This window comes from Buteo buteo, chromosome 12 (assembly GCF_964188355.1).
Source record: "Buteo buteo chromosome 12, bButBut1.hap1.1, whole genome shotgun sequence".
Taxonomy (NCBI): domain Eukaryota; kingdom Metazoa; phylum Chordata; class Aves; order Accipitriformes; family Accipitridae; genus Buteo; species Buteo buteo.
This window is the reverse complement of record NC_134182.1, coordinates 4,632,163-4,646,090: the sequence shown is the minus strand read 5'-3', so window position 1 is coordinate 4,646,090 and position 13,928 is coordinate 4,632,163. Positions and strand designations below refer to the sequence as shown.

The 13,928-nt window shown below is 38.2% G+C and overlaps 1 protein-coding gene across 2 annotated transcripts in view; it reads right to left on the bottom strand.

Moving 5' to 3' along the window:
• FBXO11 (F-box protein 11) overlaps positions 1-13,928 on the bottom strand; it is a 77,496-nt gene that overhangs the window by 13,293 nt on the left and 50,275 nt on the right. For both annotated transcript variants that reach the window (XM_075042450.1, XM_075042449.1), the window contains exons 8-11: positions 10,714-10,820; positions 10,507-10,618; positions 5,307-5,413; positions 5,084-5,221 (exon numbers count right to left, since the gene is read on the bottom strand). In XM_075042450.1, coding sequence (XP_074898551.1) covers positions 5,084-5,221; positions 5,307-5,413; positions 10,507-10,618; positions 10,714-10,820 — 464 coding nt within the window. The remainder of the gene's footprint in view (positions 1-5,083; positions 5,222-5,306; positions 5,414-10,506; positions 10,619-10,713; positions 10,821-13,928) is intronic.

Below are 13,928 nucleotides of genomic sequence, written 5' to 3'. Positions count from 1 at the left end.
AACAAACCCTTTATTTTTAGTGCATAGGAAAAATTTGCTATTGCAGCAAAAGGCCAACTGAGTTTTTATGTAGTCTGTATAGAAACTGGCATAAGTTTAATTTATATTTTTTTGGACTTTATATACACATTTCTTCAAAATTATCCAATTTGTGTATTTAAAAGACTGAGCTGCCAACTAGTCACAATCACCCAAATTAGATACACAGTACTATGCTCTTCTTCCATCAAAAAGAAAAAAACAAGCAATAGTGCTAAGTTTCTCATTTGGGAGCAATGAAAATGAAGACTGTTATGCCTAGATCTCAGCTTTAAATGATAAAATTATGCTTATTCTTACAGTAAATCAGAACTTCTCTGTTGTTTGCATACAACTACTAAATATAATTTATGACAAATGTCTGGTAATTCATCTCAGGCAACTGGCAAGAGAGGTCAGCGTAAGGCACTGAGGGCTGCCAATGCCATGCTGCATTTTTAATGCCAGCTTGTTAAACATTTGGCACAAGCACTAAGGCAAGCATCTGAATATTGCCAGTTTAAAAATAAGAGGTTAAGTTTCTACAAGTATCAAAACACAAAGAACAGTCTGAGAGCATGAAACTAAAAAACAAAGCACTCTTGAACCTTTCAGAGCCAGTACTCCAGCACAGAAACCCACGGGAAAAGAATGTGTAGGGTAGGAATTCAGGACTGGAATGTACTTATCCCACTTCAGTCACAAGCAATTAAGAAAAAAAAACCCAACCAAACAAACAAAAAAAAACCCCACACCCAAAAACAACAGAAGGGAAGCAAGAAGTTAACATAGCAAATCCATTAATTTGTTTAGATATGTAGGATTTGTATCTGAAAGATACCATGTCACTAAAAGAATATGTAAATATTGCCAATGCTGTCATTTCATCAACTCTATCACTAGCATGATACAGAAAAGAGGACTTTGAGATGGGGGGGACATCTTTAAAAGGAGTTTATGACTAAGAAAGATTTCAATAATATTTGCAGCTGAGATAAATATTATTCAAGTTCTCTTTAATGTGCTAGTGTTTCCTTTAAACAAACAAACAAATTATTTCTATTCCATTTTGCTTGTGATATCACACTGATCACAGCACTGGAACAAGCACTCTGCTGGTAAGAAAACAGATCAAATACATTTTTATTTAACATGAATCAAGTGAATTCAGTCTGGCTTTTTAATTTTTTAAATATTTCAATACTAATATATTTAATATTTATACTTCAGTACCTAAACAAAAAGCAGCTCCTAGCCAGACTTTCCAATTAACCCTCAAGCCTACATACAGACATCTCCCCTCCAGGAGTTACTGAAGCACTCTCCTTTACCAGCTTTTCTATAGCTGAAATCACTTTATTACGGGTTTCCAAGCCTGTTTAAGTCGTGAAGGGATATATGGATATATGTATTCACTGAGGTGGATTAGGAGTGCTTATACAACATGTTAATACAGCTTAAAGGAGGCAGTGGCAGCATCCAAACAATGAGATAATATAAAACAAAGACATAACATCTTAAGTTTGCCACCACTCTTTGCAAAATGGCCAAAAAACCTACATCTCTAGAGAATATAAAATGATGTAAAGAAATCTGTCAGAAGGCTGCCAGAAGGGCATTCTTCTGGGCTGGTATAATCTTGCTCAACACAGAACAAATATGCTCCTTAGGATGTAACTAAGAGTGGAGAAGAGGCACCTAACAGCAGAATCCCACCACGTTTGACCTTCCACTGGCAAGAAGATTTTATGCCAGCAGCAAAAATAAAAGCACTCTGTGACCTGTTTACCTTCCACTGAGACCAGGAAGCTGCAACTCAAACAGCTACAACTAGTACTACATTGCTCCTTTACCCCTACCTCCCCAGCAACTCGGGTGGAAAGGAGAAAGGCCTCCCTCATTTCTATCCACAGTGTATTTTCTGCTAATACTATTTCCAGACTGCCAACACTCATCAAGAACCTGACCAGATCTGGGTTAGAACTAAAGCAATAAGCAATAAGTACTTACAAGGGAAGGAAGATACCCTAACAAAGGGAAAAGAGATCCACAATTCAGTGAGCCTAAAAACACCCAGTCAGAGATCAAAATATCAATTTTCAAAAACCAGCTGCTTCTCTTCTTCCTCTTACCCATGATAAAACTACATGGGTTTTTTCTCTGAAAGCTTGCTATGTTATGTATTAGCTATAATTGCATTAATCATTCATCAAAATTATGGAAATTTATTTCCCCAAAGAAATGTCATATTACAAGAGATTATTATTTTATTCAATAGGCATCTGATACCTAGCCAACAGTCCCCCAACACATAACACACAGTGAAGAAAATCCTCACGTAGAACTTCAGTAGCAAAGCTAAAGCAATTTAGTACCTGAATTGATAAACATTTTATTTAGGAATAAGATTATTTTTAAATGGTGGACTATAGTTTCCTTCAAGCAAGCATCGAATGAGTCAAAGTTAAAAATGAACGTCTACTGTAGTTAGATCTCTGAACATACTCAATTGGGGGGGGAAGGGGGAAGGTGACAGCAAGGTGAAACACATGAGGGATACAGAAGGAACAGTGGATCCAAAGGTCAGAAGATAAAGTGAGAAAATTGAAATGAAATAACAGAGGTCCAGTCTACACCCAAGCAATGTCTGCAAAGGTGTGACTTGGGACTCATCTTTCTCAGCTAGTCAAAGCCATTAGTGTCTAACGCTTGCATTTTTACAAGTCTTTTTTACAAGTATTATTTGTCTTTCTCTGGGACTAAGTAAGATCTACCAGCAAAACTACTACTTAGGTAATAAAAGACATTTACTTATGAAGAACATCGTGGATATAACATACCAGGTCTAATTATGGTTTCTTGCCAAAGAACAGGCCTAGCATATATTTAGCCATAGGTAGGCAAGAAGTGTGCCAGGTAGTAAGGCTAGGAACAAAACGTATGGAGGGGAATATGCACTAGTATCCCAGAGCATGTGAAACGTGCACTAGTTTGGCTGACCTCATTCTTCAGCAGCATTCTGAAATCAAGCCTGTTACAGTGAGGTTTTCATTACAGCAGCAGCACAGCACCACAGAAGAGGTTCCTATTTATCTACAGCACCTTTAAAAATGCAACCCCCAAAGCAACTGACTATATAGTTTATTAATCCCTGTCACCAAAGTTATAGGCAATCCACATGTCAGCAACCTCCATCTGGACACTGAGCCATGAACCACTACCCTCTGGATACGACCATCCAGCCAATTCCTTATCCACCAAACAGTCCACCCATTGAATCCGCATCTCTTCAGTTTAGAGAGAAGGGTGTTGTGGGGAACCATGTCAAAGGCATTACAGAAGTCCAGACACATGCCATCCATAGCTCTTCCCTTGTCCACTGACATAGTCACTCCAACATAGAAGGCCACTAGGCTGGCCAGGCAGGACTTGCCATTGGTGAAGCCGTGCTGGCTGTCTCGAATCACCTCCCCGTCCTCCACGTGCCTTAGCATAGCTTCTAGGAGGATCCGTTCCATGATCTTCCCAGGCACAGAGGTGAGGCTGACAGGTTGGTGGCTCCCAGGGTCCTCCTTTCTACCTTTTTAAAAATGGGTGCAATGTCTCCCTTCCTCCAGTCACCAGGGACTTCACCCGAGTGCCATGACTTTTCACGTATCATGGAGAGCGGCTTGACAACTACATCAGCCGATTCCCTCAGGGCTCTGGGATGCACCTTGTCAGGTCCCATAGACTTCTGTATGTACAGGTGCCTCAGGTGGTCATGAACCCGATCTTCTCTTACAGTGGGAGGGACTTTGCTCTTCCAGTCCCTGTCTTGCCAGCCATCCACTCGAGAGGTATGGGAAGAGAGACTGACTGCCAGTGAAGACTGAGGCAAAAAACTGGAGTACCTCAGCCTTCTCCTCATCTGCTGTTAGCAGTTTGCCAGTCTTGCTCACTGGGGGAGTACACTTTCTTTGACCTTCCCTTTCCAGCTGACATACCTGTAGAAGCCCTTCTTACTATTCTTTGCATCCCTTGCCAAGTTCAGCTCCATCTGCGCCTTGGCCTTCCTGACCCCATCCCTACAGAACTAGGCAGTGTCCCGACACTCTTCCCAGGATACCTGTCCCTCCTTCCACTGCCTGTGCATTTCCTTCTTGCCCTTCAGTTTGACCAGCAGGTCTCAACTCAGCCATGCCGGTCTCTTGGCTTCCTTTCCTGATTTCTTACACCTGGGGATTGAGAGCTCCTGCACTGTGGAAAGCATCCTTAAAGACCTGCCATTTTAAAAGTGACTAGAAGAAAAGTGCTCGTTTTGCCAGCTGGGTGGGGGGAATTGGGACTTCGTCATTCAAGCAGGAAAAACAATGATGTGGAACTGTTTGGAAGACATGCAGAATATTTTTGCTAAAACAAATCAGCAAATAATCATCTTTTATTTCAGTGGCAAAAATCCATTCTGTTTATTTCAAGGGCTATGCAAGCTCATTACTTGCTACTTTACACATACATGGAAGTTACCACCTTCATCCAAAGAAACAAACATTTTTATGAAAGAAGGCCTGAATTCTGAAATTAAATTCTGTGTTAAAAATCCACAACTAACTCCATGCTAGAAAAGTCCTCTTCCTAGAGAAGCTGGATGTACCCTGTTTCAGAGTTTTAACATTAAAATAAGACTGATTAGGTCTCCACAGAGCATTTTATTTCATTTTTACACCTTCCAGCACCTTATTTTTTTGTTCTGTTTCAAAGGAAAAAGAACGATGTGATAGCGTAAATGTAAGCCTACCATTTACATCCTATTTCAAGAGGTATTTTGTCACTGCAACATAATTCAATATAACAGGCTGCCAATCAACTGTAAAAAGCTTGCTTAAACCTCTTTCAGCTAAAATTGTCTCTAATGCGAAGTTGCCCACGAAAGGGCAAGAGAAGAACAGTAGGCATATTTTAAGATACCTGTTCACATGTAAAAGCATGGGTTTTTTTAAACATTTCTTCAATGGTAGGCAAAATTTGAAGACTTCAGCTTTACAACATCTATTTTTCTTTCTTCAAAAGAAAACATATACGTTACCATGCCATGGTCAAAAGTGAAAACGCCAACATCACGTCCATGGTGAATGTGATTCCGTCTGATAATGGGATTTCCATGGTTTTTAACCCAAATCCCTGCTAACGCATTATTGGAGATCTCATTGTCCTCATATATTCCCTGGTAAATAAAAATGTAAATTAAGACAGGAATCAAGAACAGCAAAAAATTTTATCAAAGTAAAGAAATTGATATCGAAAAATACCTGTGCATGGTCTGTAATATAAAGTCCAACATTTTCACAGTCGCTGATGTTACAGTGTTTAATAGTAGGACAAGCTCCCTGGCCACTAACACATACTGCAGAGCCAACTGGAAGAAAACAGTACAGTTACCATAGCTTCAAAGCAGAGAGTATTTATAAATAGTCTGGCAGTGCTTTTGCAAGAAAAGTTAGCATGAACTGATATTTAAAAAAGATCTGGCGTGCACAGTGCCAAAGCACTGCAAGCCACAGGCAGAAAAACACTAATGTCATCATTTTGCAGATGCAAAAAACTGAGGTAGGAGTTGCTTTAAAAATCACTCTGCCAAGGTTACGCAGCTGCATATGATTGCCAGAATAGACAATAGTTTATATAATAATTCATGCTTATGAAAGTTCTCACTCATTTATTTTCCTATGTTAGGCCGACTGTATATTGACTGTTTATAACAAAGGACAACAGAAATATAATAAAATTCTATGTTAATTACTGCCTTATTTTACTCCCCTTTAAACTTTCATAACCCAGTACTTCAAAGAGCCCAAACAAATAATAATTTTGTAGCATACCAAGACACACGTCTAACTAAAGATGAGCAGGAGACAAACAGCACAATCTCAAGTACAGAACTACACATCAGAAACCAACAGGTCTCTTCCCAGCTGAATTACAAAGCTCCCTGCCACAGCTCCTTGGATGATTTCAGCTACCATGCCATTACCCAAACCCCAAACTCTTCTCAGGCAACTAGGACTCAAACTGCTCAGGACTTTGTTAAATCAGCTCAATTCCCTGAACTCCATAAAGTATGAAAACATGAAATTCTGCGGCCACTAAAAATCAATGGCAGATTCACAGTGATTTCAGAAAGGTAAGACCTCATCTCAGGGTATCTGGCCTACGTAATGCACACCTTCCCTGCAATTAAACACCACTAAATAAGCAAGCCCGTACATGCTCTGCAAGTACTCATATTAGCTTCTAGCAGAGTACCACAAAGGCTATACTTTAATAATTCACAGACTCATTTACAGAGCCTTTTTTTTTTAAAAAATCCTAAAGAAATTATTTTGATTGTCTAGTCTGACCTTATGAATAATACAGGCTATAATAATTCCCTGAATTAATTCCTGCTTCAATTCTAGTAGCAGGAACTTCAGCACATATCTTTTAGAAACACATTTAATTTTGATTTGAATATTTCAAACAACTGAGAAGCCACAGGCAGCTTGTTAGCTGGTTACAGAGTTGTTACCCTGTTAATTTACACTTTAATTGCTCATCTGAATTCCTCCAGCTTTAGCACCCAGTTACTGGTGCTCTTTATACCAGTGTATGCCATACCCAACGCATCCACGTATTTAGCGCAAGCAATTGATTCCTTCAGCCTTCTCCTTGATAAAGCAACGAGTTGCAGTCAGTATGTTTTTCACCACAACTGAATTTTTCTGCTTTATCTTTTAGGACTTTTCACTGAACTGTTTCTAAATTTTCAACACGTTGCTATGGACACCAGGAAAGAGCACTTTATTCTGAAGCAGGACTAAGCAGAGGCATAATACAGTTTCTCTACTTCTGCTCAATATTCCCACAGGTGTAACGAAGGATCACATCAGTTCTTTTGGCCACTCAACTACAGGAGGGCTCATATTTAGCTGTTTACCTACAATGACTCTTTAAGCTTTTCCCAGCAATCAAGCTTCCCAGGAGAGAGGTTTAATCACTTCAAACTAGGAACAAAAACAAGTTGTGTGTATAAATTCATACTTGTCCACCCTATATGAATGTTGTTCGAAAGCCTACCTTCCAAAAAGGACAGAGCAACCCATCCTCCTCGTTATTTATAATACCTTAAGTCTGTCATCTACAAGTCTCATCTATATGCATTTAATTTCTTCTCTGCAAGTCATTGATAAAGTGGCTTAAAGTCAAGAAGTCATCTTTGAAATAGCCACAGAAAAAGCCATTTATAATTACCCTGAAAGTTATTTTTCATCTATTTAGTGTATGCACTGGTGATTCTGTAAAATTCTAATCTTTTAAGGCACTACATGTTGAAGTCAAATATTTTTCAAGGATCTGTGTAATTATACTGGGACTGCTACCTTCCTTTTGTCAAAGAAAGTCATCAAAAATGCTAACAGTGTGATGCAACCATTATAACTTTCTGTAAATACACATTAATTTGCTTCAACCATAAATTTTAAATTCTTGATTGACCCTGCATTTACTATCTCATTATTCTACCCAGGATCAATAGGCATTACTACTTGCTATACTTCATCCTGTTTAGTCTCCCCAGTGCTGCGCCCCCGCCCCCCCAGGGACATATACCATCTCACCCAGGTTTCAAGTTACTGTTGATACATAATAGGAGCCCAGAAGATTTCTTGGCCAGTTCTTTTTAAACTCCTACATGATTTTAGAATGTCTATTTTTACAGCTGTTTAACCTCATCCACAGTTACCGTCAAGAGTGGAATGTATTTCATTATCCCTTTAGGGTATGAGCACATTTATCATTCTTGCCTATTCTCATTAAATATGGAACAAAAATTACACAACATTTTGCTATTCAAATTCTTCCATTCTATGATGGATCAGCATCACTGCTAAAACTCCTTTTGCTCCCCAAGTTAAGACACAAGCACTGTCTCTTCCAGACAGGTGTTGTATCTTGTCTTGTTTATCAAGTTCTTTTGGGGAGGTAGGGGGCTATTTTCTTGGGGTGTTTGTATTTTGGAAAGGGGTCCCCCACAGTATCCTGTAATTTCTAGTTTCCTATTTATATTAATTGCCAATAACTTCTCAGTTCTTGTATTTCATAATTGCTTTCACTTCCCTTCCCTCTACCTCTTTTGGTGACACTGAGGAACTGTGGATTTTTGGGAACCCAGCGTGATGTTCTAAAAGCATACCTCTATCACATTTTGCTTATTTAAATGAAAGCAGTCTTTATTCTGACTCACTTCACTGGACTTCATTATTGATTGTGTGAAATTGGTCCTTTTAGAGTACCAAGCCCATGTATCACTGGTTTAGGCTTTATTTTGTTTATTCAGAATATAATGATTACACACACTTAAGCAATACTTAAAAAAAGGCACAATGCCATCCACTACTTTTATCTATCAAGGTGAGGACTAATACAGATTTCCTCTACAATGAATGCAATAGAACCTCTAGACTCAGGATCTTGCCACTCATTTAAGCTTTATTTAAAAATATTTCAAAGATGCTTTGGACTGGCAGCAAAATACCTCCAGCTTAAATCACTCGCACTTACATAGCTCCCATCTTTACATATTACATACATTAAGAACTTTACACATGACATAATGTAGAAATATGCTTTAATGCAATTAGGAGACCTACAGAAAGGGTATCAAGCATGTGCTAGGAAAGATTTTGAATGCTTATGGATCAATATTTCAGAGATGTCACTGACTTGGAAACACTAAATGCCTTTTCTGGCAGACTGCCATTCTTCCTCCCTTTTTACACACACTCAGTGCTTCCTGAGTAGGTTATAGTTATAGCAAGGCTTGGTAGGATTAAAAAAGTGAATAAAAAAATTAATAATCAGTAACTGATGGTAGTACAGCCTACACACAGCCTCCAAAATTCACCAGAAATTTTAACTTTAGAGAAGAGAAGCGACAATTCAATGCAGCAAACATTCAGAAATCCAGGGTATTGAAGAGGGCAAGAGTCCAAAATTCTCAGAAATAGTCTTCCATAATGAAAACTGGTCATGAAAAAAAATTAACAAAGCTTAATTTTAATACACAAATTTTCACAACAACATCAAGACCTACTAGCCTATCTATAAGCACAGGTTTCAACATGAAGCCATGCAGCTCTTCAAACTACTTTTATAACCAAGCTGAGTGTGGTCCAAGAAACAAATCTAATTCCTCTCATTTGTTATAAGGGTCCAGAACAAATTTTCTTCGTATACTTCAATTTCCTAGTATTTAGCATTAAACAAAGAAATCAAGATACTGAGAGCAGCTAGCTGTCCTTTGTTCCTCTTTTTTTCATTTTTAACACTTCCACATATTAGCTGATATGTCTCCAATAAAACAGATGGTGATGCGAAGCATTGAGCTGCCTTGACCAAAAGTGAGGTAGTGTTTTACAGCCTGAAACCTCCAAGAAAGAGCATATCTTCCTTTACAAGGCACAGACAAGGAACCCTTCCACTGTTCTTATTACAGTTCCCTGCAGAATTCCCTCCTCCATAGTTCGTACCAGAAAAACGTAGTTTTTATATCTAGTTGAAGATCTCCTTGTTTCCTTGCCTTTATTTTGAGCTAGGCAACCTTTATGCACAGCCTGCTGTGTAGATCCATTCTATTTCACTAGCTGAGCTTAGGTATATAAAGTTCATATTGCCATTTCCATGCAAAGACTCTGTATCTTAATTCTCCTGTACCATTTCTGACACTCTAATTCATCTGTGTTCGAACACATTAAACTTGCCATTTCTTGTGTCTAGTGATTGCAAACTGCCATGTCCTCCTGCCCATGACTGTGAACTGCCATCCAGCCTGCCTCTCACTTCCACTGCCTCTGACCCTTTCTTTCCTGAGTCTAGACTACCAATGTTTCCCAAATCAGGCAGTATAAATTCCTCATTAACTCTGATGGTGAAATGAGTCTAACTTTCCACACTATGTGTTTCTCCTGCCTGTATAGCTAGGAACTCATACATTGAGTATGTCAAATCATTCCACTCTTGACAGGAAAGTGAACTTAGCTTAGCAGTTACAGCTCGTGACTGTTTTAATGCCAATCCCAATACTGCATGTTGCAACGAACCTAATGTAAAAATCCCACGTGTGCCCCCTTCAAATGCCATCTCCTGCCAGCTACAACTATATATACCAAACCCAGTTAAGTTTATATAAAGTACCACTTTTCAGGTTTTAAACTAACTGCCCCGAGAATTCAAACTAATTCAAATGGAGGACCAAGTATACATTATCACAAAGGTCTTGGACACAAAGAAGTCCCTGTAATAATGCCATTTCAAGGTAAATAAGGCTTGCAGACCTGTATTAAACACCTGCATCAGAAATTGAAATATGCCAATAGCGATCATCATCAATTTGTGTGCTGGCTGCTTCCATGTGCCCTGGTTAGTTTAGTAACTTTAAACACAGGTTTAATTTCAAACAATAAAAAGCCCACTAACCCGTACAAGTACTTCGAATAATACAGTGATCTATAATTGGACTGCAGTTCACGGTAATCTCTAAGCAGTGGTGTGCATTGTGGTGCTGAGCAGATTTGTCATCAGGGTTGAACTGAAAAAGGAAGACAACACAGAAATGTATTTATTTAATTGCTCAGGCATTAAAATGCAATTATTAAAAGCTCTGCTGAAGTTTGAGATTCTTACCCTGATTGTCATATATCCAACATAGGCATCTTCAGAACCCTCCATAAAAACGAAGGTGGAATCTCTAGTGTTTTCTATTATAACTTTATCTGCTACTTTTCCAGGTGCTGTAAAGAAGACATTTATTAAGTCTTAGTTTATGCTACTGAAAAAAAAAACCATCCTCAGAAAACTTACAGAATTCTATTCAAAGCAACAAAGGAAAAGGAACACCATTCTTGGCACACAGTCTTCATGTCAGAAGAATCTTAAAACAGAAAGTTTCAAAGACAACAAAGAAGCTAGTCTTTAACCAAGACAATCTTGCACCAATTTAATATCTAGTACCATAAGAAAAATGTTCTCTTGTACAGAGCTAGTTTTTGACTACTACTTATTACGAACTGAATTAACAGTTTAAACATGGATACCAGTCCAGAGGCACTGTAATTCTGTTACTAAGTACCATTTATTTTGGTATTCTAAACCCTTTTATTAAAGGTAAATACATACATTCCATCACTAATTTGAACCAATTTAAATGACTACTTAGTAATCTGCTCACGACCTATGAGTGACCTCCCCACACTTCTCAAGTGTAAGATTCAGTTTTGAATTGCTACCTTCATCATTCTTTAGAAGAAAATTTTATAAAATTAGATTGAACTATACTTCTGAAAGTATGTACAGAAGGTTTCAAAATGGTTCATTTGCAAGTTCCGATAATCTGCAATTTGATTTCCTGTGTTAACAGCAAGGCTAGCTCTACTCTTTATCCTTAATCCAAAGGAAGGAAATGTTTACATGGGTATGGCAACAGCCAGCAGAGGGAGCACAAGTTAACAACAGTCTTACACTGGTATAAATTCAATGATACTCATTCACAAGCAAAATAGTTTGATTCAAAACTGCACATTAAATATGCAAGCCAAAAGAAGCCTTCCTCAATACACAAAATGTAAATGTGGAAGTTTCACATATTATAGCAGGTAACTTATCTGATAGCAATTTCAAACCATTCCCAATTTGAGACACACAAAGGCGACCAGATATTTGCCCTAAATTCTGTATTTTATTGAAGAGCCTACGCCCAGGATTTCTCACGAGCGGATCTTTTTCTGTTGTCTGTTGACACTAGTACAGACAAGTGGTATGTCTTGTTCTTTATCACTCAGGCAGAAAGGTGCCAGGCAGAATGAAGCAACATTTACATCATTATCCAGCTTGTTCTCACTATCTAAAAGCTAGATCTCTGCTTTCATTACTGCAGAGGTGCAAATATTTTAAGGTAGTCTAGCTTTTCTTCATACCATTATCCACTTAGTACTAGATAACAAGTAAGAGAGGCTTTGATGAGGATTTGTGTTGTCATACAAAATATCTTTCTGTGGCCTGGTAACATTTCTATACGTTCACCATGGTGCAAATGCACTGGCATATACACATCAGTATACTTCAGCATCTGAGAAAGAATGGCAGCATCTGAAAAAGTATTGCAGGTGAACCAAAGCCAGAAAATAAATGGAGCCCTTAAAAGAAAATAAGAGAGCCATAAATTATTAACAGAATTGTGTTCCCTCTTAGGGGGGCAAGGAAAAATGGCACTTTACATTGGATGCTCTTAAACACTGTCAAACAAAGCCGACAGATTTGTGGAACTGTGCTTGGAGGCGTTTGCCATGCACCTGGATGATGTTCTCTACAGACAAGTCCTTCCTCTTAGCACGAGTTACTTTACAGGTCTCTGAGTTTCAGAGGTCCCAGAACGCCCATTATGGAACATGCCAATTAGTAAGACCACTGCATTTAGATCCCCCCCAGGAAAAGGCTGAAGAGGGAAGGGGACTTGCTCAAGCACTGGCTTAATTCTAAATGCATCAAAGAAATTCTCTGCAACATTCTACTGAATTTTTGCAAAAGAATTATTCAGAGAAATATCTACATTGCAGCTTTTGGCTTAGACCACTTTAGAAGAGGGGAACCAGTATAAGAAAGGGAAAAGAAAGAAAAGGGCCACTAATTTCATAATCAAGCAAAACCTAACTCCCAAGAAGTCTATTTGCTGAAGTCTAAGGGAGTCATGTTCCAGGGGATCAGAATTCACACTCAGTGTAAGGACCAAGATGAAACCATTGAGAAATAATTTAACAGAAAGCCTACGATAAGGGACTGCCTAAAGAATTAAAAATTAACTGAATGTTGCCTCAGAACTCTTTTATTCTTCAAAAGGAATAAAACAATTTCACTTTTCAGTGCATTATTAGAAAAATAACTAGATCCTGCAGGAAATAACTGTGACCCTGTTCAACTGTATCAGGCAAAAAATGCAGAGGTCCTTTTAGATCTTGCAGTCTGTAAAATCTACAGCAAAGAAAACAGCTCTAAACTAGTCTAAAATATAATTTTCAATTCAAAGATGCAGAACAGGTATTTAAAGAAGAATTCAGGCATGTGAAGGTTCTCTTGCACTCAAAAGTAAAAAAAATACCTTATTATGACAGTCTTAACCATTTTAGATTTTTCTACTTATTGTTTTTACTAATTTTCTTCTTGATTGGAAAAATCCTTTGATAATCCTTTTTTCACTTTCTTGCACATTATTTAAGTCAAATGGAAAATAAAGGGAAAAAACAAAAGCTGTATCTCCTAAAATACAGAAAACACACATATTCAGTGAAGATTCTCAGGTCAGGACACATGTCTGTACAACTGCTGAAACTCAGCTATTAAGATGAGAAACTTTGTGTCTTGAGTAAGATGAGCACTCCACGGAAGGCTTGCATTCCTGCAGTCATCTGACACCTCCTCCCCAACCCTTGGAAAATAGAATTCTTTTAAGAAATTCATAGGTATTTCTGTCCACTGAACCAGATGCATCAATCTCCTTACAGGACCTCTACTCTTACTTCTTACTTGACAGTTCAGATAATCCACAGTACTAGTAATACCTCCGAAAGCTTCCTTCTGAACCCAACTCCTTTCCCTAGATTTAAGGAAATAAATAACCCCAAAATTAAACAGAACAACAAATCTAGAATACCAGGCATTATTCTGTAAGAACATTTTGCTTATATGAGAAAGCAGAAGCTTCTTGAAAGCTCGAGGTATGTAAAACTGCCTTTCTAATAATGTTGTGCTTCTTCAGAAGTCAGCAGAAGAAACCATTAAAGAAATTTGAGTAGAACTGCGGAGAGATTTGGTGCTGCCTTAATCCTACCATTCTGAAAAGCATGCCA